Consider the following 26,762-nt stretch of genomic DNA (forward strand, 5'->3'; position numbering starts at 1 on the left):
TTGTCTCTTCAGGGGAACCTGCAATTGTTGCAGAGTTGTCTGGGTGTTCTGAAAGGAAACACTTAACCACGCCCCCCACTTGCAACAGCCATGCCCTCCCAGCCCTTCTTCCAGATGGACAACACTCTGCATGATGGAGGGGGGGGGGTCACAACAGAGTGGCAGGGGCCTTTTCAGGTGGACTACTGAAACACAAAAAGAAGGCTGAGCAAAACTAAACCGGAAGTCCGTTGTCTTCATCAATATAACCACACGCTGAACACTTCCATCAAAACAGAAACGTCCTTGGATCAGATTTTTTTTTTCAATCAATGTTGATCAATCCGAATTGGCTAGATTAGATCTAGATCAGTCTAGTACTGAATCTCTAAGATGTTGACTGAAACAATGTAGTCCAGATCCTGGTCACTTGGTTTTCATTTGAAATGAGTCTGGGCAAGATCACTGGACATTATCATTCTACACTCAAAAACGTCCTGGGATCCAAATTTTTCAGTCTATGTCAATCTGGATCACATTGATTGAATTTGGATCAATTTTTATAGTGTGGGGCCCTAATATGCATCACTCTGATATTGCCTGGATCAATTTAGTCCAGATCCTGGTCACTTGGCTTTCAATTGAAATGAGTCTGGGCAAGATCACTTGACCATATCAATCCACACCCAGAAACTTTCTTATGACTTTTCCAGTGAATGTTGATCAATCTAGTTCAGATTGATTATAGCTGATCAACATAGTACTGTATCTTTATGCCACTGACTAAATCTATCTTGTCCAGATCCTGGTCATTTGGCTCTCAATTTAAACGAGTTATTTCAGGAATACTATACCATATCAATCTACACTCGGAAATCCTCTTGGAACAGACTGTTTTAGTCAATATTGATCAATCCAGATCTGTTTGAATGAATTTGGATAAATCCAGTACAGTGTGGGCCCATCTGCATCTCTCCGGAATCGCCTGGATCATTCTAGTCCATTTCTTGGTCACTTGGCTCTCGCTTGAAATGAGTCTGCTTTTGATCACTAGAACTTATCAATCGATACTATGAAACGTCCTTGGATTTACTTTTTTAGTCAATGGTGACCAATCTGGATCAGTTTGATTAAATCTGTATCAGTATAGTACTGTATCCTTCTGGCATTGCTAGTCCAGATCACTTAGCTCTCAATTTAAATGAGTCAGGTTCACTAGACCTTACCAATCTACACCCGGAATCGTCGTTGTTCGATGTTGATAAATCTGGATCTATTCCATCCAATCTAGATCCATTAAGTCCAGTGTGGGTTCCTTTATCTCTTTGACATTGACTGAATCTAGTTCAGATCCTGGTCACTCGGTTCTTATTCAAAATAAGTTTGGTCAGTATCGGTAGACGTTATCAATCTACTTGCTCAGTTTGATACAGATTCTGGTCCATTCTGAGGCGGTGTGGACCTATTAAGTTTTGGCCAGCATCATGGCCGCTCCTATTTTGTTTTTTTGCATTTGAAAGGGTATCTTTTTGGTGCTGGTTAACATCTCTTTGTTTTCTTTTTTATTTTGCAATGTCCTACTCCAGATGCGGTTCCTGTTATCGAATGAAAGAAATCCCTTTCCAGAGTTATATTCCAGTACAAACTTAACTATTATTCTTTGCCTCCTTTTGTTTGTCTTGGTGGGAGGAGCTTGAGTGTGTTTGCCTTCACATCACTCTTGAGTTATTGTGTTTTATTTGCTTGTTACTGTAAAGGAATGTTTTTTCACTTTCAACGTGACCAAAGTTTCGGGGCATGCAAGGTGGCGAGAGGACAAAAATTAATAAATGTGCCAGTTTAATAAACAAGCTGATTTGTTTCCACAACAATGTTCGATGCCTTTTTTCCTTAAAAATGTTTGCTTCACTATCCTTGGATATTGTTTTATTACATCACACAATTATTGACAAATGACTGTTACAGTTATGAGTAAATTACAGTGTCTATGTTATCAATTATGCTGTAGTTCAATTCCATCCGTTATCTGCACTGCTTTTCCTCAGTAGGGTCGCGGGGGTGCTGGAGCCCATCTCAGCTGTCTTCGGGCAGTGGGCAGGGGACACCCTGAACTGGTTGCCAGCCAATCGCAGGGCACAGACAACTGGCTCGCTCATTCACACCTAGGGACAATTTGGACCGGCCAATCCACCTGAAATGCATGTCTTTGGAATGTGGGAGGAAACCGGAGTGCCCGGAGGAAACCCACGCAGGCACGGGGAGAACATACAAACTCCGCACAGGAAGTCCGGTAGCTGGATTTGAACCCACACAGGAGGTTTCCAAGACCTTAGAAGAACTGTGCCGCACACGTGCTGCAAGTGTTTATAACAAAAAAGATTAAAGGGATAGTGTCTATTTTTTTTACCACTAAATGTCACTATTGTTTAGTAAAAAGCACAAGGAAGTATACTAACTAAGGAGGCTGAAAGTTACCAAACTGCACCATTTCTGCCCCGCCTTTTGCAAAGATTTTTATTTTTTTTACCCGCAGCAGCAAAATAGCTGACAATCATGTCAGCTGCCTGTAGGTGTGGCTCATGTTGTGTAGAATAAATGCAAATTTCTGGACCTGCAAGTATAAATAACGCATTTTTACCCATTATTCCAATAATATATATTTTTTAAATAAAGTTTTTTAACATTAAAAACAGCTTGATAACAGATGCTAAATGGTCTGCATTTATATAGTGCTTTTACAATGTGCTTCACCCTTACCCATTCACTCACACACTGATAGTGGTGTCAGCAAGGAGACTACCTGCATATCAGAAGCATCAGGGGTCCAGTGTCTTGCCCAGGTTTGCTGTCCCTTAATCCCAGAAGACTCATGTATTGGTATTTGAGTTGCAGAAATACTTTGGAAGATTTATTATGGAAGATTTATAATATACAGTATATCCAGTTGGTCAATGTTTTACTCTTTTAAGAGTTGTAAAACACTTGCTAATATGCGTCCAGCAAAAAAAAAAAGAATAAAAGATCTAGTGCACCTAACAATTAAGTGAGGATATTCTAAGCATTTTACTGTTTCACCGCCAAGACAAAATCTGAAAAGATTTTGTTTATCACCTATAATACTGAACCTAGTTTTCTCATTTAAATAAATAGAATATTCGGAGCGCTTATCTTTTATTTTGAAGGCGGATGCCGGAAACATTTGTACGAATACATTATCTTTGATAGTGAAGCGCTAAAGCAACTTCCTTTGGTTTTCCATTTTTGGACCAACATTTGCCGTCAAAATGAGCTCCATTGGGACCGGGGTAAGTGGTTCGTCTCGCGTACAAAAAACGTATTCGAAAGTCATAAATCTTATTTTTGTAAATTGATTCCAAAAGATGATTTTTTTCAACAAGAGCGTCTATTTAGCGAGTTAGCTGCTAGTGGCTGCTGAGTCACTTGACTGCACGGGGACTGGCCTCGAAAGAAATGCTAATCTGAAATTAAAGGCATGAAAACCGTTTTAGTGTGGTGACATCGTGATTATGATCCGTTCTGTTATTATCAGCCAATCTCACATTATTCAAGATTCACCGTATCTTAATTTATCCATGTTTATGATGAAGACCTCAGTGGGGTGATTGATACGCCAGGGCGTCCGCCATATTGAATGTGTCCAAATTGGAGACCGACCGAAATGTTAAATCTAAATTTTTGTTTTATACGATTTTGCTTTATAATAGGAAAACATAATCACTATTGTTTATGTTAAATGTTTAAAAAGTCATAATTTCAGCTTAATTTCACCTTGTAGTTCAATAGGGTACGACTCTATTCACTGGATTAGATTTTACGACAGTTTTACGGCAGTTCTGGTTTAAAATTCAGCCGTAACATCGCGCGGCCGCCAGAACCTGAAATCTGTGCTGGGTTGCACGTGTCGTCTTTCGTCTAAACTCTTTTGGTATTTTAAGGTGAGAAACTTATCAAATATTTGATTCTCATAACACATCAGGGTGTATTGTAATCAGCAAATTCATAAATTAATGTTGAAAGTGATTTTTCAATCACTATTAAGCGTAAATTAGCCTTTCAAATGAGCGGACACGTGGTACTTTTTTCCCTTTGTACTAAATATTTGATTTAATATAGATGTCCACAAAATCTATGAAATGCAGTCTTAAAATTAAAGTAATACGATCATTGAATCATATTTTTCATATTAGTTATTACAGCCTGCGAATTCAAAACGAAATACTTACTTTAAAAAATAAAATAGAATTGATTGCCAGTATAAACCTTTTAAAATCGTAAACCCGAACTTGTATGTATTTGATTAACGTGAAAAAATACATTTGGAAAAATCTAAATATACACAGATCGAAAATAATTGTATTTAGCCATTATAAACCATAAACATGATATATATACAAGAAATCATATGACACGCGAACTCTCAATAATAATATAATAGTTTAAAAAGAATAGAGTAAAAAAAAGATATTGTAGTGTATAATACAAGGTAGTTATATAGGATAGTTTAAAAAGATTATGTAAATAACAAGATAAGAGTAGAAGTCACATTTTTCGCATCACTATTTGGGCCCTCCAGGATACACATGTAATAAAGTCAAGTTTATAAAAACGGCAATAAGAGATCTGTGCAGTATTTACAAGATAGTACTTTAAAGACTGTCCTATGTTTTAAGTGCATAATGGTTCTATGGCATTTAGCTGCAACATTGTACAAAACAAACAAGGATTGCATATGAATACATATGTTCATATACATAGGCAATATGTATTTTTATTTTTTTTATTTTTATGTGCTAGTTTAATGGGTTTTTGGCTCTTGGAAAGAGAGCCTGTTTGTTTTCTTTTAAGACTTGTAGCTCTGCCTTAGGGTAGCAACGTAAGATCAAGGGCAACTTGAATTTGAACTAGAATATATTTGTAAACCAAATGTCGAACCCAAGTAAAAAAAATTATTTGAATATTTTGATGTTACTTAACTGTGTGTTTTTACATATTACAGTACGATCTCTCGGCATCTACTTTCTCTCCTGACGGGCGAGTCTTTCAAGTGGAATACGCCATCAAGGCTGTTGAGAACAGCAGGTAGATGGATGTACTTTCCTTAGTTAATGTGTCATGAAGTCACAAAATTTAAGTTTGCTTTGTGTGTGTTTGGGGGTTTAGCACAGCCATCGGAATCCGATGCAAAGATGGCGTCGTCTTTGGTGTGGAGAAGCTGGTTTTGTCCAAACTGTACGAGGAGGGGTCCAACAAACGCATATTCAACATTGACAGACATGTCGGCATGGTAACCAGACGAATACGAACAAAGTCCATTAGATAAATTAACAATTTGTGCTCAACCACTTTGCTTTCAGATTGTGAGAATCTATTGTATGCTGGTTGACGTGTCTGGTTCTTAATCATAATAACCGTCCAATCATCCTGTTATTCCAGGCCGTGGCAGGTCTCCTTGCAGACGCCCGTTCGCTAGCTGAGGTTGCACGTGATGAAGCTTCAAATTTTCGCTCCAGTTACGGACATGACATCCCCCTCAAGGTAAATTTAAGGCTATGAACTCTTACCAAGATTTTTGTTATCATGAGTCTGTGGATAGTCAGGTAGAATACAGCCATCTCTGAAGGGTTTGGTTCTTCAATACACACAAAAGAACCCTGGGACTCGACATCAATTTGTGGGAATTGCGAGGTGTATTTGCTGTATAGTGGGGGATCGAGAACTATGGTGATTAGCGAATCCAGTATCCTCTGGGTCCAATTCATTATTGATATTTAATGTATAAAATGTCTTTGGACTCGTAGCATACATCACGCTCTAATCCTGTCAAGTGAACAGTCATGGTCATAACTAGAAGCTCATGTATGAGCTAAGTCTGGCAATCAGAAAATTATTTTTTGTATGACGATGAAAATAACATGCATGAAAGACTTGATATGCCTTACCATATTTATTGGATTATAATGCGCACCAGTGATGGCGTGATTTTTTTTTTAATTGGTTATAAGTTGGGATGTTTTTAATATCCTTCACAGTCTGGCTCATCAATAGGTTTTTTCCCTTTTGTGTTTTTTTTTTAATCATTTTTCTTTCTATTTATAACTTTCTAATTTCCCCAATCTCTAACATACGTCTACCACGGCCACAAATAGTGTGCTAATGAGATGTAACGCATTTTTGCCATCTATATCACTGGTGGTCTAATGGTTAGGATCCGGTGCTCGTATTGCTGCAATCCGGGTTTGATCTTCGTTGCATCCAATGTTTATCTATTGTAATCAGCGAATATTTATCGAATGATTGCACAAATGCAACAATTTCCTACGCTAAAAGCACGTGTATAACGTGCACCCAAACTGGGTTCTTTATTAGGTGGGGGGAAAAAGTGTACTAGATTAATAAATTTGTGATTACACGTTTTGGGTGTAATAAAATCTGGATCATTTTTTGAAGTACAGTGGAACCTCTGTTTTCGAACGCCTCTCAATTCGAACAAATCGGTTCTTGACCAAAATTTCCGAGAAATTCTTGCTTCTCTTTTCGTTCAAAAAAATCGTAGTTCGAACGCCGGTACGCTAGGGTGCGATGCTGAGCGGCGTACGGGTGTAGATTGCCCCCACCCCTCGTGAAGAACTGTTATGACGTGTGCGCGGACTTCTTTTCGCTTTAAATATTGGTGAACGGAGTGTTTTAGCCCCTAATTGTGCCTCCGAAGAAGGTCTGTGCAAGCAGCACAGTTGCTACAGGTGAAAAAAAAGGGTAGTGCGTACAACTTTTGCATTTAAGAAAGAAATAATGGGAAAATATGAAGAAGGTGTGCGAGTTTCCGATCTGTTATACATACAGCATGGCTTCTGTTGAGCACCACAAAGGTAAGAAATCCTATTCATAATTCTTTTCTTTATCCTTTAACTGCTCACCACTTTTTGTGGAGACCCGGGTGCTAAATGACGTCTAAACGGCCTGATTTTTTGGTTGTACACGTTCATGTTAGCGTAATCTTTCGTACGGAAGATTAGCCTGGTTTAGCTCCATGTTTACGTTCATGGTAAACATTCAGGGTGTTGGAACGGATTAAAACGATTTTACATTACTTTTAATGGGAAAAACGATTTTCGCCGATCGAACATCTGTTTTCGAACTGGGTTCTGGAACGGATTATGGTCGAGAACCGAGGTTCCACTGTAGTCTGCTTTTCCAGCATTAGAATATCATTAAGACTAATTGCACAAAAAAACAATTACTTGGTTTGTCTGTAATATCGTGGCCTCTAAAGTGGACTAACAGCTGTTCCTCTCAATCACAGCACTTGGCTGATCGCGTGGCCATGTATGTGCACGCCTACACGCTGTACAGTGCCGTGCGACCCTTCGGTTGCAGGTGAGTTTGTCGTCTGCCCCCTTGGCTCACCACGGCGCCATTAACTCTGTGATCTTGGTTCCGCAGTTTCATCTTGGGCTCCCATGACAAAGACGATGGGCCGCAGCTCTACATGGTAGACCCCTCGGGTGTCTCATACGTAAGTCTTCAATATTGCTGTCTTAGGCTCGCAAAGAAGTTGAAAGACGTTCATAGGAATTTAGATGGAGAATATTGGAAACGTAATAGAAATGCAACATTTTTCATTGCTGTCATTTTGTCTCAGACATGTTAAGACAAAAAGATTAGTTCCGTACTTTATTCCCATGAACGTTTTTCAACCTTTTCAAAATGTGAGGGATTTTGCTACTCTAGGCGTGATGATCCAGAGAAGGTTTCGCAAAATTTGCTGATGTCCTATGATGTCATCATTTTCTCTTGGCTGTCTGACCAGATGCATGCATCCTTTTGTGTTGTAGATGCTGTGCCTTTCTTTGTTTTCAGTGTGTGGGTTTGTGTGTTTTAGGGTTACTGGGGATGTGCTATTGGAAAAGCCAAACAGGCCGCCAAGACAGAAATCGAAAAGTTGCAGGTGAGATGTCAATGAAATAATTTGTATGTGTATTGCAAAGTCTTAAGGCAGCACAGGGAATACTCATGATAATTTCATGGTATTAAAAAGCATGGAAAATGTAATTTAATTTTGTTGATGTAGTGTTACAACTGTTTGGACAATTTTGATGTAGTGTGACCCTGAATTCAAATAATTTCAGAAAAATTACTGCCCCATCAAGTGAACTGGACGATTTGAGGATAGGTGTAATTTTTCTAAACCAGTGACCCGATGATTAATTCCTATCTATTTATTTCGGTGTGCAGATGAAGGACATGACATGCAGAGAACTGGTCAAAGAGGTCGCCAAAATGTGAGTTTTGACACAATGACATTCTGTAATGGTTATTAAAGGGATTGGGGAAAGGATGTATAAATGGACACGGTTGGGACGAAGATGGTGCTTTTGAATTTCTGCATTATGCCATTGGAAAGAAAACTGAACTTGTTCCTCCTAGTTTAAATGATGGGTTTTCACAAACTGCCCCCCTACCTTTCTTTCAGAATCTATATTGTCCATGATGAGGTGAAGGACAAAGCGTTTGAGTTGGAGCTCAGCTGGGTGGGAGAAAGTAAGTACGATTCTTTTATCTCCTCTGTTATTGCTGGGATGATGATTCTCCAAAAGGTTTCGCTAAATGTTCTGAATTCCTGTGAGGTAATTTCCTCTTGGCTGTCTGACTACACCCATATTTTCTCTGCAACTCGGAAGTGTCTACAAAAGGAGGATGACTACTTTTTTTTTTTTTTGTCTTTTCAGTCACAAATGGACGACACGTATTGGTTCCAAAAGACATCAGGGAGGAAGCGGAAAAATACGCCAAGGTAGCAAGAAATAACACAAATGGGCACACGCACACACACTTAGGTTCAGGATACCTGAAACACCCGGGTCGTGGGGGCACCACTTTCTCATTTTTCTTTGGAAAGAACAGCCTGGCGTCACCTATCCTTCTCCAGACTGTTTTTTTTTTTCGTGGGAGTAGGTTTGCTCCTGGATGGTACTCATTTCAATGGTGATCTGACTCTGAGACAGCACCTGCATCATCTGGTCACTTTTATTATTGGTGTCAATCGTCATTCCACCCATTTTAGACGCGCCAAATTAAGTCATTGATGGATAGCGGCGTGTGACAATATCCTGATCCTGAATCATGAAACAAACACTTAAGTTCCAAAATTTAGTAGTTCTGTTATGTTCATATTCAAATCTGTTTTTGTCTTTTAGGATTCACTAGAAGAGGAAGATGACTCGGATGAAGACAATATGTAATCCACCACACTTGTTTGTATTTCATGTTTTGCTTAAAAAAATAAACGATTGTTTCCAATCTTGTCCTTCTGTTTTTATGTTTATCAAATATGTGACACTAATGCACTGACCATATATGGCCTTGCTTGCCTCCCTTTTCCCTCTTACGTAAAAGCATCCATTGCATGTGTTAATGCGATGCCTCCACAAGCGTCGTAATCAGTATGCCCAGAATTGCACTTGTACTGAACATTCGGTGCACGGATGCAAATGTGGCGCTTTTGTTGACAATGGAGCGCTCTCGCAACGTGACGTTGAGGAATGCGCAGTTGCTCAAAAGTACTTTGACTTGGCAGCTACCATGCCTGGAAGGAAAGCACCTAGAGGTTTAACTGCTTGTTAACAAAACCAAGCTTCTGTGGAAACACACTGCTGCAAAATCGACCTGAATGCACGTTTTTGACCTCGTCTGTAATCACTTGGTTGGGTTGAAGTATTGGAAAGAACGCACTGTAAACGGCGCTAAACGTTAGATTGGGTTTTATTGATTTATATGCTTGTGCAACTAGTGGGGAGTGGAATATATTTTCATTATTGCATTGCATTTGTATGCTTTTGTCGACGATAAACTAGCGTTGAATTCTTCCAAGTGCACTGTATTGTCACCCCGTAAGCCAAGCAGCACGTATCGGGGGGCGCGGCCTTACCCAGACAAGGAAGCCCACTAACCAATAAGCATCGCACCCTACGCTTAGCATGAACCAAGAAAACCAATAACAAACCCCTGTTCCGCACTTCCCGTCCCACTCTTCATTTCATTGGGTGTTTACCCAGCTCAAGTCGTCATTTCCCTCGTGGCGGCGGGTTCGTAGCCACCAATAGCGACAGCGTAACACTTACAACCAATGACAAACCTCAATTTCAACAACCAATCCCCGAAGTCGAAGGCGTGCATCTCAGCGATCTGCGCCAATCAGCTTTCGGGAAACACAGCTCGGTACTCAACAGCTTGTTGTTCGTGTATCGCGTCGCAAGCCCGGGCGAGAGGGAAGCGAGACGCTTCGTCGAACGTGAGTGTTAAAAATGTTTTCTTTTACCACCGAGAAAAGTCTCGGCAGTCGCGGCGGGCGAGGACTCGTCACTCCGGCGCGTTGCGGGCTTCGCGCGGGGTGACGGAAGATGTCCGCTTTCGTCGCGCTCACCGCGAATTGAATGGCAGCCGCGGCTTGTTATCGCACTGAAGAAATGTGAAAGCCCGTGTGTGTCTTTTGTCAAACACACTAAGATGGAATTAACAAAACCATATCGACGAATTAAGAGATAATGACATCTTTAACTACGTTATTATCCGTAAAGTTAGTTTTTCTTAAGCTCTCGAGTTGGTAAACGTAAGCAAGGCGCTTTAACCCACCGGGAAAGGGAAAAAAACAGCTAGCTTTAGCGTGTTAGCCGCAGCTAGCCGGAGAGCGGACGCAGCCACTAACCGCCAGCGACCATCTCATGCTCGCTCGTTATGTGTACGTTTACCGGGCACATCCCGGCCTACCCGCTTCCATTCGCTCCCTTCGGTTCCACCGTCGTTGCCGAGTCGCAAGGGAGGGGTGTGGGGGGGAGGGCACAAGCGAGCTAAAGTTAGCCGCGCTAGCTGAGCTGACATGGCGACGTGACTCACAGTGGAAGCTTGGGTCGAACTGAGAAAAGGAGATCGGTAAGGATTGCCCGGTCGGATTGAAAGTCCGTGTACTGGTTATCCTTGGCTGGTTGATGGTTTCCTACGGAGACTGGTTGTGTGGGTCAAGAAGAGATCTGACATTTGTTCTGTTCCAAGGAGGGGGTCTTGACACAGACTTTCTTGTTATGTTTGGAGATTTAAAGTTATCAGATTAATATTATTTAAGATGAAAGGATTATCATTTAGTTACTAAAATTAATAGGTAGACTTATCCATCAAAGGAGAAGAATTATGTGTCTTTCGTCTCCAAATAATCATCAGGACTCAATGGCAATTTTCTCGTGTATTCTAACTAAAATCAACACGATTTAAAACTTCCGAAAATCGTCTTTGACCCGATTGTTAATCGTAGATTCTGTAATCTTCATTTAGAAGGGGGTCCGTTCTCAATTCTTCCAAAACTGAATCAAATAAGAGTCCAGTTTACCAGTAAGCCCAAGATGAAAGAGAGACCTAGCAGCTGTCAAGAAGAAGAATGATAGAGCTTGGGGATTTTTTGCGCTTACTTGTGTTTGTCTACTTAGCTAACACGTTTTTGTGCCGCAGCAATCTCCAAAGTATCGGAGCTGGACTTCAGATAAGCCCAAAACATGAAGGTGTGTGTGTTTTCCTCTTGACCACAATGTCGTCCGAATCATCTTGAGTATTGAATGTGTGCGATTTTTGTGTTTTTCAGGCAGCTGATGAGCCTGCCTACCTGACCGTGGGCACCGATGTAAGTGCCAAGTACAGAGGAGCTTTTTGCGAGGCCAAGATCAAGATTGTGAAGAGGCTGGTGAAGGTCAAGGTGAGGTGGCAATGTGTAAGGCACACCTTCACACATGCTTGGAAGAGTAATGGGGAAAAAAGCCTTCTTGGAGTTAGAAAGTTTATATATTCCTTAGAATTCCATTCCCTCTTTTGTTCCCCGCAGGTGACGCTGAAAGGCGAAAGTATTGGCCAAGTGGTCCACGATGATCAAGTCAAAGGCCCCCTGAGGGTAAAGATCATCAGTAACATTGAGGAATGAAATAAAGGCCTTGAAGATTATACAGTAACTTTGTTTTCTGCTAGGTCGGCTCCAAGGTGGAGGTGAAAACCAATGAGGGCGTCTGTAGCGAGGCCATCATCAGCAAGCTAACGGACGCCAGCCTGTACACTGTCGGTGCGTGCTCATGGAAGCGAACTTACCTCGAGGATGTGTGAGGGTTACTGTGCAATGACGCAAGTGTCACTCTCCATTGCAGTTTTTGACGACGGGGATGAGAAGACACTGCGGCGGTCATCTTTGTGTCTCAAAGGCGAAAGGCACTTTGCGGAGAGCGAAGTGAGTTGATTCTGGTTTGATCAATTCACATTTCTAAAAGTTTCATTGTTCTCTCTTCCCTTATCTTCTGCCTCGTGATGTTTTTGTGTCTTTTTCCTCAGACGCTAGATCAGCTTCCTCTGACCAATCCGGAACATTTTGGCACACCGGTTATCGGCAAAAAGTCAAATCGCAGAAGTCGTTCTTCGCACGCTGTGTGAGCATTGAGGCTGTTTTATTTGTTTTTGTGGTGGAGAAGGAGACATGTGGAGGCACTAACTGCCAGGCGTCCTTCAGGGCTGATGAAGAAAACGAGTCTTCATCCACCGACGATGATGAGGACGACAATAGGAGGCTGAATGATGATTTGCTGGGGAAAGTCTGCAGCATCAAGAAGGAGGACCAGTCTGGTTCATGTTTCCTTGCACTGGTAACTAATATCTTCCTGGGAACAACCCCCTGTGGTTGCATGCCTTCTGTGTTGATGCCTCTTGGTGTGCGTGTATATTTTAGATCGTGTCCCCCAGCTGCAACGAGGATATGGTGGTGAAGAAGGATCAATGTCTTGTCAGGTCCTTCAGCGACTCAAAGTTGTGAGTTTTAGTCCACCTTGTAAATCGGTATCTTATCACAACAAATCAGTCCCTCAAAACTAGAGTTTAATTTGTTCTTTGATTATGTCTGCAAAAGCACAAATTGATTGGTAACTTTTTTCCATCCTTATGTACTTTTTATGAATAATAACCATTTAATTACCTACTAGTACAAGTTCTTTCCAGGTTGTATAATATTTAATATTTATATGTAGCTGAGTACAACCGCCTTTAAATTGTGACGCATCTCATTGATCTGTGAATTGTTTTCCACAGCTGCATCGTTTCCAGGAGGAATGTGTATCCTCTCAACTCCATCAGCATTAACAAGTCTGAGCTCTCCCTTACACGCGGTCAGCCTCTGTTTGCACAATATCTGCTTTTCCTTATCCTTTCTATTTATCTGGAAACCTTTCATCTTCAAATCTTTTTCTTCTCTACTTTCTATCTTTTGTTTTTTCTTTGTCCTCTGTCCTTTTTCATCTGCTTTTCACTCCTTCTCGTCTTCATATTTCTGTTTTTATTCCTTCTACATGCTTATACCCCCTCCCTTTTGTTCACCACATGACATATCCCTGCGCTTTTTGCTCAACCGCAGGCTTTGAAGCAGCTCAGGTATTTGCAAGGCGCAGGGAGGTCCCTGAGGTGTGGAAGATGGATTTGAGTCAGATTTTGGATTCATCCACCAGTGACGATGACGCTGACGACGCAAGGGAGAAACAAAGTGAGGACGATGACCTGGGCGAGGAGGAGAAGAAGCTCATAAAAGAGGTCAGTATCTTGATTTTGTTTTTTAGAGTTCCGGTAATGTTTTCTGAACCTGGCTTCCATCTAAACACCTGGAAATGTAATAAAATGGAAAAAACGACAGCCCAACTTTTGCCCATTTCTTTGCGCTCATGTTTTTCTTCGGATAGAAGACTGCACTTTGAGCGGGCGTCTTTCAAGTGCGGCGGCAAGACACAAAAAAGACAAATTGTCGATCAATCTCGCGTAGCTGGGGGGAAAATCCAATCTCAATTTTGAATCAATCACAACAAAATGTCCATTACTGTAATCATACTTTACGGCCTAAGTGCATCGCGGGTCAAGAAATATTCCTCGATCCATTATCACAGATCCCATATGTTTGTGAGCAGAGGCCGGCAGAGCGCATTATTGTCGGGCCTGTTGGCTCTTTTTGCTGTTTTGTTCACCAAAAAGTGAACTGCACCTGTTCTGGCGCGATCCAATTTCCTCAATCTCGTATTGCTCCAAGCAGGGACTGGCAGAAGGAACTCTGGTCGGTGTACCATTCTGACACGCCCAAAAGAAAATGCACGTTGTGGCCACAATCCATTATCACTGGTCAATTATTGCTGCGGGTAGGGGCTGGCAGAGTGCCTTCTTATGCAATAGATTCGGGCCGCTAAAGCCATTGGGATCCCCCTAAAATGAACTGCACTGTTTTCACTGTGATCCATTATCCCCAGTGACTGTTGCTGAGAGTGGGGGCTGAGCATTTTTTCTTTGTTTCTACCTACATTTACCGTGATCGACTATTGCTGAGAATATCGGCCAGCAGTTGTTTTTTTTTTTTTTATGTCTGGGCCGCTGAAGCGTGTCAATGTGGTAAGCCTAAAATAAGATTCACTGTTTGGCCACAATTCATTATCCCCAGGTGACTATTAAGTCTGATTTCCCCCTGTTTACCGGGCCAATATGCAAACGTTCATTTTTAGGATAATCAACTGTTACAGGCGACAACAGCTTGTCTTTTTTCAGTCTTTGATTAGGGGCGATGCACTTTAAATGCACTCTCGAATTTAGTCATGCCTGGTTATATTTCTTGCACACATGTGTGCAGCCCGAGGAGGAGCTGGACCCAGAAGAGCGGGATCACTTTCTGCAGCAGCTTTACAAGTTCATGGAGGACCGAGGTGAGTAAGCACAGGTATTGAATGGCTATCTGATTTGTTTGCAAATTTACACTCGTGTGCATGTGTTTGTGTCCAGGGACGCCCATAAACAAGCCTCCTGTGCTGGGCTACAAGGACTTGAACTTGTTCAAGCTCTTTCGTCTGGTATTCCAACATGGAGGCTGTCGCAAGGTAAGCTTGATCCAACTTTATAATTTCACATTCGAGCAGACTTTGCCCTTTGGTGTTGTTTCAGTTTTCTTTGCCTTCCTGGGGGGAGATGAGAGGATGTCATTTATTTTTGTGCAGTGAAAATGGAATTCCTTCCCATTCTTTACAGCTTTAGTATTTGTGTACGTGGTTATACTTTATACACTTAGATGTTGGGTTTTAATGCATTGCCCAAGGATCGAAGCTCAATAGACCTAAATGCTGTTACAAGTATTTTAGTTTTGTTGTTTCCCTTATGAGGAACTTAAGTCATATACATTTATCTCATATAAAATTATTTGTATTCGTAAACATCAGATCGAGAGCGGCACAGAGTGGAAGCAAATCTACATGGATCTGGGCATCCCCATCCTGAACTCTGCTGCGTCGTATAACGTGAAGACAGCTTATAAAAAGTAAGAACTATTTTAACTGATCCGAATCCCTGCAAAGTTGGTCTTCAATCACCCCATCCCTGCCTCAGGTACCTTTTTGGCTTTGAAGAGTACTGCCGCTCCGCCTGCATCACCTTCAGGACCATCCACCACAACAACCCGCGCTGCCCCAAACCCACCACCATTCCCAGGACCAATAAAGCTGAGCTCCATGAGGCCAAACAAAAAGAAGACAAAGGGGTCAAGTCCGAGAGTGAAAGTGACAAGGAAGAGCTGAAAGATAAACAAATGTTCCCCAAGGTAAGCTGCCATGAACAGTCAGTATAGCCCGGCCGACTGATGTTTGATTTGTGATCTGTACAGATCTTGGTTCGGGCCGGACATTGGACATTGCATGATAGATTGGTAGGGAAAAAGCTCTTGGAAAAAAGTCCCTTTATGTTTTATGGTTTAAACTTGTGGCTTTCACACAAACTTTACTTTTCCATCGTAAACCCACACAAAAAAGAAAAGCACTAAATTAAGCTAGATATGAGTTTAGTACCCAGTTTCCACATTATTTGCTTTTAATAACATTTTGTCTATTCATGTACAATGTATACAGTAGTTTTGATATTTGTGCTAATGTTCTCCATCTTTCTGCGCAGGGGAAAAGAAGATGCAGCAACAAGGTGGAGCCGCCCAATAAGGGAGTAGACGACAACAGTGACGAGCCGAGGGACATACGCAGGCGAAGCAGTCGGCGTCTGGATGGTTCCGACAGGGGCTCCGGGGAAGATGAAGAGGAAGAAGATATGGATGAAGAAGAGGATGAAGATGATGAGGATGCTGAGCGAGTGCGGCGACTGGGAGCCAGGTGGCGATTCTTTGACTTTGTTTTGATACTTGACTGTTATTGTCATTTTATTTTAATATAGAACAAAGCTAGTGGTATTGTAGAGGCAATGTTAGTCTTTCAAAATGCAGAGTGTGGTTCACATGGCTACTTGAACCTAAAACGGCACTAACTTTGTGCTTAGAAGCGATGATGATGATGATGATGATGGAGAATGCGATGCTGTGATGGGTACAAAGGTGAGAGTGAAATACGGCAGAGGAAAGACTCAAAAGATCTACGAAGCTCACATCAAGAAGAGGGACACAGACAATGGCGAGCCCTTCTATCTGGTGCACTACTATGGCTGGAATGTCAGGTGGGTTCGCCCGAAGGTTTTGCAGTTTTATGAAGAAAATGTAACACACCTGACATTAAAATGCCTGTTTTTTTCTTAGGTACGACGAATGGGTAAAAGGTGACCGCATCATATGGCCGGCTGAAAAAGGAACCCGTAAGAGAACTAGAAAGAAGGTGAAGGTAAGCAATCACTTTTTGTCCGTACAATCCAGACTTTTTGAGACCTCTCAACTTTGGTTGTAGAACAAAGAGGAAACAGACAAAGAGGAAGGTAATGTCCCAATGGCGCCGCTGATGGCCACGCCGCCGCTACCACAAAAACCCACGCCAGCTAAGCGAGGGCGACCCCAGATTCGGACCACGCCTAACAACGCACCGCCCGGACGCAAGACGCCAAGCAGCGACGGGCGGTCCAACGGCAAAAGCATCCGCATGGAGACGCCTCCCAACATGGCCAATGGAGACAGTAAGCAACCCTGTTCACAATCTTTTCCAGATCTGCTATTCTCTTTAGTTGTTGTCGCATAATGATTCCAAACACTGCAAATCACACTAGATGTCAAACGATTATTGGAAGCGACATTTGGGAATTTGACTGTCATCGGTTTCGGCATATTTATATATTGGATAAGCCGATTATTGCGCTAAACACCGAGCAACAGCCGAGCCTTTCTCTTCCTCTCCTGCATTCTGTCTCTGACTCTACCCACCTCGCTCCTTCTGATGGGATAAGCGACCGGTGGCGAAGCCATGTAGCAGGGAGCTGTCCCGATGTTGCACTGTCCGCAGTTGCAGACTGGAGCTAGAGTTAGTTTTCATATTCGCAATTTCTGTATTTTTTCTCTCCGCCCCCTTTTGTAACCACCCTTGACTTAAATGTCGTCAGCATGCAGCAACGCACTCACGGAACCAGCCAACACAGGTGTTGTGCCTAATTCGACTCCCCTGCAGAATCTGGCTCCCCTCCACTTGAACACGCACTCGGTTTATCTTATGCCAGTGTTTTTCAACCTTTTTTGAGCCTGGGCATGTTTTTTTACATTGGAAAAATTTCGCAGCGCACCACTAACCAAAAATGTTGTTAAATGTCACTGAACAGTATGTTTAATTACAATATATTTTATAATACCCCCTGTTTTTACAGCACAGACACTTGACAATGACAAAATGTTTGCAGGAAAAGGATTCATAAATGTTTTATAAAATTTCGAATTTTAAAAAGTGACATTGGGTCATTTCTCACGGCACACCTGACCATCTGTCACGGCACACTTGTGTGCCGCGGCACAGTGTTTGAAAATCACTGTCCTATGCTATAGAACGGGTGCTGCAATCGTAGTCCGTATAATGTGTTTTTGATTGGCGTGAGTAAAAAAATATAAGTGTTGTCTATATAATAAGTTCATTAAGACATAATAGTGTGAACCTTACCAACACTCAAGGCGACCCAATGTAGCTAAACGCTATGATATTTAGGACCACGACTAGTTGTGCACAAGAACGCTTTATATAGCACACTATAGTAGCCATATTGTAATGTATGTTTCTTGTACGCAGTTGTTCACTGATTGCTGTAACCAGAGTACCATTATGAATGAGACCCTGTTTTATCGGATTTCCCTATGTAAACAAATGTTTGAGTTAAATTTAAAATCTCACCCCCCTATCTACTGCTTTCAATCTAAGACACACTTTAAACCTATTGTGTTGTGTAGCTTAAGGAGACTACAGAATACCACACTTATTGGTCATGTGAAAGTGAGAAATGAGTCATGTTAGTTGTGTTGAAATTTGAATGTATCTACTGTAAAGGTTTTCAGGGTGCTATTGATTTTTTATTTCTATTCATAACAAATATTCTTTGTTTCTTTTTGCAGTATTAAATGTTTCTTGCGCCACTTTTTAAGCTTTTACAGCAAATGAATAGCAGCTCCAAATATCAGTTATCGGCCTCTTCCTGATACTAATAATCTATATTTTTCCCGAAAAACCTATATCGGTCGATCCTTAAATCACATATCCTCAATTTTCTTGGTCCATTGTTTCTGTAGATGCGTCACGCATTAGGAGGACCAGGAGGACTTCTGGGATGTATGACTCAGACCACGCCTCAAATGGTGAGTGATATGACATGAATTATACCTGCAGAGCTGTGAAACGTTCTGAGTCATCACTTATAGAGGGGGGAATAAAACTAAACGTGCATAAATAAACATGTCTGCATTCATTCGATTACATAGTAAACAAAAAAGAACACTCAAATTATGGCTAAAATATTCACAGTGAGAAAATTTAACTTTAATTCAGCTACATATGTATATCGCTTTAAAAAAAGATACTACTAGTGAATCCACTGTGAATTCTGGACTACAAAGCGCACTTAATTATAAGTCGCCCGCTCAAAGTCAAGAACGAAGCTGAACTTTGTCTTTTGTATGAGTTAACCCATTTTAAAACCACACACATGGTGCCAACTGTCTTTGCTGCAGGACGGCAATGGCGCCGTGCCCCCACACACCTGACGCCGTTTTAGGCTCCGTCATTTTTCAGTTCTCCTCCGAGTTGGAGAATAGTGATAAATTGCAACACATATATGGAAGTAGTCTTTTTGTGTTGTGTTGCCTGCATTTGCTTGTTATCGTTCCTTGAGGAATATAGGAAACTGCAGCGACCTGATATTGACACCTATAATACAGAAAAAGACATGTAGCGTTTTTAAAAGTAATCTTCCACTGCAGTTTAATTCAGATGTGTAAATTAAGGAGTAGATATGTGGGGGAAACGATTGAAATATCGCGAGTATGATGTAAATGTACATTAAAGAACTTTCAAGCCTCCTGTTTTGCTCCTGTTATGTATTAAATAAATAATGCTGATAAAAGTATGGACAGATCTTTCTCGGAGGGTTTCTTAAATGTTTCCAGATGTCACCGCAGTGTTTTTTATTTAGAGCCCCTGCGTTGTGGAAAAGAGCAGCTTGTTGTTTTCCTCGATGGCGCCACAAATAAAAAAGAGTAAGCTGCACCGTATTTAAAGTCAAGTGTTTAAAATGATGCACAAGAAGTAGCGGCTTGTAGTCCGGAATTCACGGTACATTTGATTTTATTATTTCTGGCTCCTCAATCGAATTTAACTGCTTGATATCTTGTTTAAAACCAAAAATGGCATTTTATTCACATCACATGTATCCAAAGTTAATGGTCCCCACCACAAAATATCATCTTGACAGTACCATTTTGCTCGGTCTGTCTCCGCAGAGGATTCCGAGAACTCGATTGTTGACAGCGAATCCGAAGAGCCACCAGACAAGAAGGTGTCACCTTTTCGCGGGAGGCCTGAGAAAGAGCAGCGACAAGACAACATTAAAGTTACCAAGGAGGAGGCCAGTGATACTGCTGATCCTGTTAAGACTCCTAGCACACCTCTGCACCCCGGCACTCCCCAGGAAGGCACTCTAAAGGTCAAGAGTCCCTCCGAAAACAAGGAGAACCTGGCAGAGGAAACTCTCAAAGTGAAGGTGGAGCTCACCAATGAGCTGGATGATATCGAGAAAGTGCAGCCCACCTCTTCCCCAGGAAGGTCCTCGCCTCAGCCTGTCAAGCAGGAATGCCCCCCTTCACCGCCGCATTCGTCGCCGGCGAACTCCAAGACGCCACATTCGTCGCCGGCGAACTCCAAGACGCCACATTCGTCGCCGGCGAACTCCAAGACGCCGCATTCGTCTCCGGCGAACTCCAAGACGTCGCATTCGTCTCCGGCGAACTCCAAGACGTCGCATTCGTCTCCGGCGAACCCCAAGACGCCGCATTCGTCTCCGGCGAACCCCAAGACGCCGCATTCGTCTCCGGCGAACCCCAAGACGCCGCATTCGTCTCCGGCGAACCCCAAGACGCCGCATTCGTCTCCGGCGAACCCCAAGACGCCGCATTCGTCTCCGGCGAACCCCAAGACGCCGCATTCGTCTCCGGCGAACCCCAAGACGCCGCATTCGTCTCCGGCGAACCCCAAGACGCCGCATTCGTCGCCGGAGAACCCCAAGACGCGGCACTCGTCGCCGCCCCCCCTTAAGACGCCACAATCGTCGCCGGCAACACTCAAAACGCCGGAATCGTCGCCGGCTAAACTCAAAGCGTCGCATTCATCACCGCCCACACCAAAAGTTCCGAACTGTGAAACCCCGACTAAAATCTCCCGTCTGCACACCGCCACAAGTCTGGAACCTCCCTTGCATTCACCGCATCCAGCTCGAAGTGTCTTGAGGAGACCGGATGAACCAATGGTGGTACTCCACTGCCTCCCCACACCACAACTCCACCCAGAATCCCCGACTCCCACCCTGGCCACCACGGCCTCGGACACAGATTCCGCGAGTGAGGAAGAGGAAGAAAACAACAAAACTGAGCTGAAGCTTCAACCTGAAAGGAAGCAAGAAGAGAGAATACCTGCTTCCCCTAAGTCCTCTGCGAGCCCTACCAAGGTTTGCGCCGGCGTCTCACCAAAGTCATTCCCGTCGCCGTTACGCGGCGCAGAGGCGGAAAGGAAGAGCCAAAGAATAGCGAGGGCCGATGACACGAAAATGCAAATTGACGAGGATTCAAAGAAACATCCTGAAGAGGAGCCGGGGACACTGCCTCAGCCCCAGGAGGCCCTTGGCCCCATACCAAGCGAGGAGCCACAAATGGGTGCAGAGGCCCTACTTTGCCATGAAGTAGACCTGGATGACCCGGACGACAAGGAAAAACCGAACCCTCCACCAGAGCCTATCCTCCTCATTGCCAGGGAGCACCCACCCCAGGCACGGTCGCCCCACCGCCCCTTCATCCCCGATACCGTCACCAGCTGTGCCCCTTCTTTGGACGCGCTCCACCCGGCCAGTGCCAATCCTGAGTCTGAGGGTAAAGTGGTGCTGGGAGGCAGAGAGAAGGAGGCTGAGGCGCAGTCCAGTCCGGATGTTGACGCATCACAGGAAGCTCGAGGTAGATATCCTGCGCCGGCCCGGCCTATTCTGGCTTCACATTATTGTCCTTTAACCTTGTTGATGTAACTGCACCCTCAGGTCAAAAGCGCCTGTCCGAATGTCAGGCAAGCCCCACATCCAAGAAACACAAACGAAACCACAAGCGCACCAGTGGGATCTGCAAGACTGACAAAAATGGCACAGGTGATAGTCCTAAGAATGTTAGGAGGAGAAGTTCAGGGCTAAAATTAGCCTGTTTTCATTCATTTGATAAGTTCGTAATAACGCCTCCTCTTTGACTTTTAATCAGGTCACAGCAGTGACAGTGAGGACCAGTCACGTCTTTCGTCTTTGTCCAAGTCCAGCAAGTCTCGTTGTCCCGGTGCTGCATCGCCGCACACCAAAGAGAAACATAGCGCCACGTCCCCACAACGGGCTCACAAGTGGACCTTCCAGCTTGGTAATACTGTACACTTAAACACGTAGATTAAGTTCAATGTCCGTTTAATAAGTCAAGGAATGTCTTTCTTTTTTATTGTCTTAAACTGGTGCCATTGAGTACTATTTAGTACAAACATCAATAGCTCAGAGATTCTTTCATTTTAAAGCTTTGTAATTACGAGATATTGTCAGGTGGGGTCCTAATGTTAGGCGATACTGGGAATTTTCTTAGCAATCCGACGAAGGTAAATGCCAAGTAGTGCTCTATTGATCAATACTGATCCAATACTTTTTGCTTGGGAAATTCATGATTCAATAATAGAACCCCCCCCCCCCTGACTTAGTTTATAATTACAATAAACACAGCATAACATTCAGATTCAGATATACTTTATTGTCATTCTTGTACACGTGTATACAGAATGAAATGTCGATACATCTGACCCGCACAGTTTCCTTGAATGTACAGATATAAATAAAATGTTGTATTGAGTTGGAGTATTGAAGTACTAATAATATACGAAATAATTATAGCTATGTATAGTATTATACAGTAGTGCAAAGAGTGCAAGAGGAGCAGCTAACCAGATGTGCAAAATGGGCAGTCGGGTAAACAAGTCACTATACAATAACAATAACACTGGCGTACGATAGTGCAGAGAACAGATGTACAAGGAGTGGCTAGGTATAAGAGAACTGCCAGTAGTGCAAAAAAAACAAAAAACAGATGTACAAATTAGCAGCTGTGTAGGCTTACAATGTGTGTGATTGACCATTTAACGGTCTAATGGCCAGGGGGACAAAGCTGTTGCAGAACCTGGTGGTCCTGCACCGCACACTGCAGTACCTCTTCCCAGAGGCTAGCAGTTGGGGTACTGTAATTATTGTTTTGATTAAATAATTAGTATAAAAAACAATTTTTATAAATGTTTTTATTACACCTGTTTAAGAGCAAAAGCCAACAGTCAAACCCCAAAAAGCAGCAATGTAACTTACAATGTCAATAAGGCAACTAAAACATCTTCCATTTGGCAGTATGAAAATTAAGTTTGTTAGAAGCCCTTTTGGTTCTGTTGCCATAGTGACAACAATTTTTCAGGTTTTTGTTCAGGAACCGTAACATGTTCACAATTTCGGTTTTAGCTCGTTGTTCTCTGCAGGGTGGGCTATTTCAACTTGTTTATGTAAATATTTGGTGTTGCCACTGTAGCAGACCACTTTACCACACAAATTAAACCTGACGTTTTCCTTTTCTGTTGTTGAAAGTCCACGCGGTGTTGCGCTTCCTGTTTGCCTGTCATTTTTAACTTCTGGTTTTAGGGGAGAATGATCTGGGTGTTTAAACACTCCGTCACCCTTACTGCTGCCTTGTAGGCTGGATGTACCCGGTGGCTAGGTACGGAGAGGGGCTAGTCGAGTATTCATAAAAGTGTGCCTGTTAGTCACACACCCGGGCATAGACTTGCCTCACCTAAACAGAGAAGCGGCTCATTGCAACAGCAAATTATGGATCCCAGGACAATGGTATCAATCCGATCCAAGTACTTGATGAGTATCGATAATATTGATATTTGGTTTGATGCGTCCAGCCCTGATCTTAATGTCATTTTTGGCCCAAACTTGGTATCAGCGTTTCATATTCTTTGTCCCCGTCAGACTCGCTGGAAGCCATGTCGAGCAGCGAGAGAATCTCCTTCCTGCAGGACAAGCTGCAAGAGATCAGGAAATACTACATGAGCCTCAAATCTGAGGTGGCGTCCATCGACCGACGCAGGAAGCGCTTAAAGAAGAAGGAGCGGGAAGGTAAGGAACCGCGAAGAACAACAAAAACAAACAAGAACCCTGAAAAATGTATTCTTTCACCATTTACAGAAAATTTAGGGTCTATTTTTTTATTCCCTCATTTATTCGCATTATCTAAAAAGAATAGGTTGGATGTACGGTATACATGAGGTTATACCGTGTGTGACGGGAATCGAACCTGGGTCGCGGGGTTGAGATCGCTGAATCCTGACCACTGGAAAGTACCTGATGTATACATAGCATGCGCACGTACCCTATTTTTAATCACGGTACCAGAGAATTTTGCATTGCTTACAATAGAAATAGTATAGTTTATTGTTTTTGTAACATGTGAAGTTAACATTCATCTCTAGTACCTAAAAAAAAATAATGTCATGATGAGATCAAATCTATTGTCTATTCATTTGTCGTTTATTGTACTGGTGGTTGTTCCAGTAATTGGGATTTGGTACGCTCACTGCCACGACCTGTGTTCGATTCCCATTGCATGCAACCGCAAAGATTAAGCTGAGAAAAAATGAAATCTAATTCTATACTGATTTTTAATCCAAAATTAGGGGTGCACGTTGTAAACGAATAAATGCGGTATTTCAAATGGTAAATGGTTTGCATTTATATAGCAATTTTCAAGTCAATGAAGACTCCCCTAAGCGCTTAACGGTGTGCTTCACACTTACCCATTCACACACACTCACACACCAATAGGGAGTCACCCATGCAAGGCTTGGCTTGCTTATTGGGGGCATTAGGGATTCAGAGTCTTGCCCAAGGACAATTAAAGTAAAAATGTTTGTACTTGATAGAAGCAAACGTGTTATATTTAGCTAGATTGTTTTGCTAATTTTTAGGTTTATTTTTGTTTGAAGATATTGTATCGTAATTAATGAAATAGGAAAAATAAGCTTCATTCTCTTCAAGATTGGACATCATTTTTATTTAACAAATATTCTTTACTTACGTTAGAACCAAAGTAATGAAAATAAGCAAAATGATCAGCCCCATGCTAGATGAGAGAACATTTTCTCTTTTTTTTTGAGTAAAATTGTTTACATTTTGTCTGCGTGCAAAACTTTATCTTGTTCATTAGGGGTGGAACAAAAAAAATCGATTCATGTATATATTGTGATAATTTTTTGGGCAACGTTTCTCAATGGAATCGTTGCTTATGACGAAATATCCGGTACATAAAAATCATTCCCATATCACCGCAGTGGTATTTTTGAACATCATTCATGGTTTATTGTCCCAGAAGTAAAGTTATGTTTATTTGTGACGACCTTAATCAAAAGATGTCTCAAAGGGCTGCACAGACTATTGCAGACCACAGACTTTTAAGACACCATCCCCTGATCTAAAATCTACATGACGGCAAGGACAAACTAAAAAAACCTCAGCATGAGGAAAATGAAGAAACCATGAGAAGGGACCGCACATGATTCAAGTCACGTCATGTTTATTTGCGACGCCCTTAATCACAAGGAGTCTCAAAGGGCTTCACAGACCACAGATAATTGCAAACTACAGTCTATTCTGACACCATCCCCTGATCTAAAACTGACATGAGGGCAAGGAAAAACTCAAAAACCTCATGAGGTAAATGAAGAAACCTTTTGAAAGGGCCACACATGAGGTCATCCTCCTTCCAGGATGACCAGATGTCGCAATAACAAATAACACACAAAAATTATCAACATAGGTTGTCCTATAGAGTGTAAGTGTTTTTTAAGCCTAGATTTTAAAAGTGTACGCTTTAGATTGCTTGTTTTTCAGGAAAGAAAATTCAATCGCAATCATCAATTATATCGTGGTGCAATACTTGATACTATCGGCGCCTTCGTATAGTTATGCAAGCATATCGTCCCATTCCTATCGTTCATATTCAATGTCGAACACTGCAATGCGTCAATCCTCCGTTTCTTGGGGGTAAATCTTTTGAAATCCTTCAAATTTTGTCCAAGTGCAAACCTCTATCTCCTTCACCTTCAGTATCCAACACGACGGCGTCCACATCCTCGGGGTCCTCGGACACGGCGATGAGTCCGTCCTCCGCCTCGCCCACTCAGAGCACCTTGGCCGTGGAGTGCAGGTGATGACACGCCCACCCCGGGGACGGACTGAATCCCGGCCAATCGGCTGCGGGACCGACTGATGACTCGAACGACGCGGGGACACGACGGACCGCAGAGAAGGACTGACTTCCTGTTTGACACTTAAGCAGCCGCAGAGGACTCATGGGACCCCCGAGTCTTGTTTTCCCTCTGAACCTCCTGCCCGTCTTTACCCACTCCCTCCATCCGACTGTGGACTTCCTCTCTACTTCCTGTTTTTTTTCCCACATCTGTTTTTCTCCTCACTTTTTGACACCCTGTCAATTTTTATTTTTTTACTTCCTGTCCTTGCATTTTCTGGTCTGTCTTTATTTGATCACTTCTTGGATTTGTTACTTTGTTTGTTTCCACTGTCAATTATTTTCTCTCAGTTGTTTTTTTCACACATTTTTTTCCAGTTCCTTCCTTGGGCATATTTCCTGCCTTACCTCTTTTCTTCATCTCTCACAGGAGGGAGGAGTTAAAGTTTGGCTGCCGGTTCAGGGGAGGAGCCAAAGCAGCTGCATATGCAAATTCGTTTTTGACAAAACTTTCAAGTTAAGTAAAAAAATAAAAAACACTTTTTTTACTTTTCTAAGAAATTACATCTATTTTGGTAAAGAACATTTAACGCGGTTTAGTTTTTGTGTTGTGCTTCAGAGAGGAAGTTGAAGTTCAAAAATCGGAAGTTTTATAATCGAAGGAGACCAAAAATAAAGGTTCCTCGCTTAAACTTGATGTCTTCAGACATTCGGTGACCCCCGCTCGCTTCTCCTTTCCGCTCCACTTGCCATTTCCTGTATCACTCGTGGACTTTTTGTGTAAATAAGATGAAATGCGAAAATGTAAAGATTGATTTATAATATTTTTAAGAGAAGACTTTGTACTCTTCTGTCAGCTGCCATGGAAACGTTTCCTGGATGAATAAAGTTTTTAAAATATAGGCTGTGTGCATGTTCTCTGCAAGAT

General features: G+C 42.4%; 3 protein-coding genes and 2 non-coding genes across 13 annotated transcripts in view; all 5 read left to right on the plus strand.

Moving 5' to 3' along the window:
* The window catches only part of snx6 (sorting nexin 6), a 40,363-nt gene extending 38,513 nt beyond the window's left edge, over nucleotides 1-1,850 (plus strand). For all 6 annotated transcript variants that reach the window (XM_088353968.1, XM_088353972.1, XM_088353970.1 and 3 more), the window contains one exon: nucleotides 13-1,850. In XM_088353968.1, coding sequence (XP_088210094.1) covers nucleotides 13-66 — 54 coding nt within the window. In that variant the 3' untranslated portion in view covers nucleotides 67-1,850. The remainder of the gene's footprint in view (nucleotides 1-12) is intronic.
* A 1,298-nt stretch (nucleotides 1,851-3,148) lies between these two features.
* On the plus strand, nucleotides 3,149-9,297 carry psma3 (proteasome 20S subunit alpha 3). Its single transcript, XM_088354004.1, has 11 exons — nucleotides 3,149-3,284; nucleotides 4,997-5,079; nucleotides 5,161-5,284; nucleotides 5,434-5,535; nucleotides 7,301-7,374; nucleotides 7,441-7,513; nucleotides 7,880-7,945; nucleotides 8,233-8,279; nucleotides 8,471-8,538; nucleotides 8,727-8,791; nucleotides 9,195-9,297. The coding sequence occupies exons 1-11, from the start codon at nucleotides 3,264-3,266 to the stop codon at nucleotides 9,237-9,239; spliced, it is 768 nt and encodes a 255-aa protein (XP_088210130.1). The 5' UTR covers nucleotides 3,149-3,263; the 3' UTR covers nucleotides 9,240-9,297.
* Nucleotides 7,726-7,807, plus strand: LOC148352124 (small nucleolar RNA SNORD53/SNORD92). Its single transcript, XR_015852977.1, has one exon. It is a non-coding gene; the product is annotated as a small nucleolar RNA SNORD53/SNORD92 (small nucleolar RNA).
* Nucleotides 8,572-8,651, plus strand: LOC148352125 (small nucleolar RNA SNORD53/SNORD92). Its single transcript, XR_015852978.1, has one exon. It is a non-coding gene; the product is annotated as a small nucleolar RNA SNORD53/SNORD92 (small nucleolar RNA).
* An 880-nt stretch (nucleotides 9,298-10,177) lies between the features above and the next one.
* arid4a (AT-rich interaction domain 4A) lies at nucleotides 10,178-26,736 on the plus strand. Of its 4 annotated transcripts, none has more exons than XM_088353885.1 (26): nucleotides 10,178-10,288; nucleotides 11,497-11,546; nucleotides 11,627-11,737; nucleotides 11,864-11,929; nucleotides 12,004-12,094; nucleotides 12,177-12,256; nucleotides 12,358-12,452; nucleotides 12,533-12,665; nucleotides 12,749-12,828; nucleotides 13,105-13,181; nucleotides 13,427-13,599; nucleotides 14,675-14,747; nucleotides 14,824-14,918; nucleotides 15,255-15,352; nucleotides 15,421-15,631; nucleotides 15,695-15,736; nucleotides 15,979-16,187; nucleotides 16,351-16,524; nucleotides 16,604-16,685; nucleotides 16,749-16,971; nucleotides 18,557-18,622; nucleotides 19,763-21,481; nucleotides 21,562-21,666; nucleotides 21,773-21,922; nucleotides 23,560-23,706; nucleotides 25,693-26,736. In XM_088353885.1, the coding sequence occupies exons 2-26, from the start codon at nucleotides 11,541-11,543 to the stop codon at nucleotides 25,794-25,796; spliced, it is 4,410 nt and encodes a 1,469-aa protein (XP_088210011.1). In that variant the 5' UTR covers nucleotides 10,178-10,288; nucleotides 11,497-11,540; the 3' UTR covers nucleotides 25,797-26,736. The 4 variants fall into 4 exon arrangements, with proteins under 4 accessions (XP_088210011.1, XP_088210013.1, XP_088210014.1 ...); XM_088353887.1 differs by having other exon boundaries at nucleotides 16,354-16,524; XM_088353886.1 differs by lacking the exon at nucleotides 10,178-10,288 and adding an exon at nucleotides 10,839-10,926.
* Nucleotides 26,737-26,762: the final 26 nt, after the last annotated feature.

The sequence above is a fragment of the Urocampus carinirostris genome, chromosome 15, assembly GCF_059441175.1.
Source record: "Urocampus carinirostris isolate Australia breed hairy pipefish chromosome 15, RoL_Ucar_1.0, whole genome shotgun sequence".
Lineage (NCBI taxonomy): Eukaryota > Metazoa > Chordata > Actinopteri > Syngnathiformes > Syngnathidae > Urocampus > Urocampus carinirostris.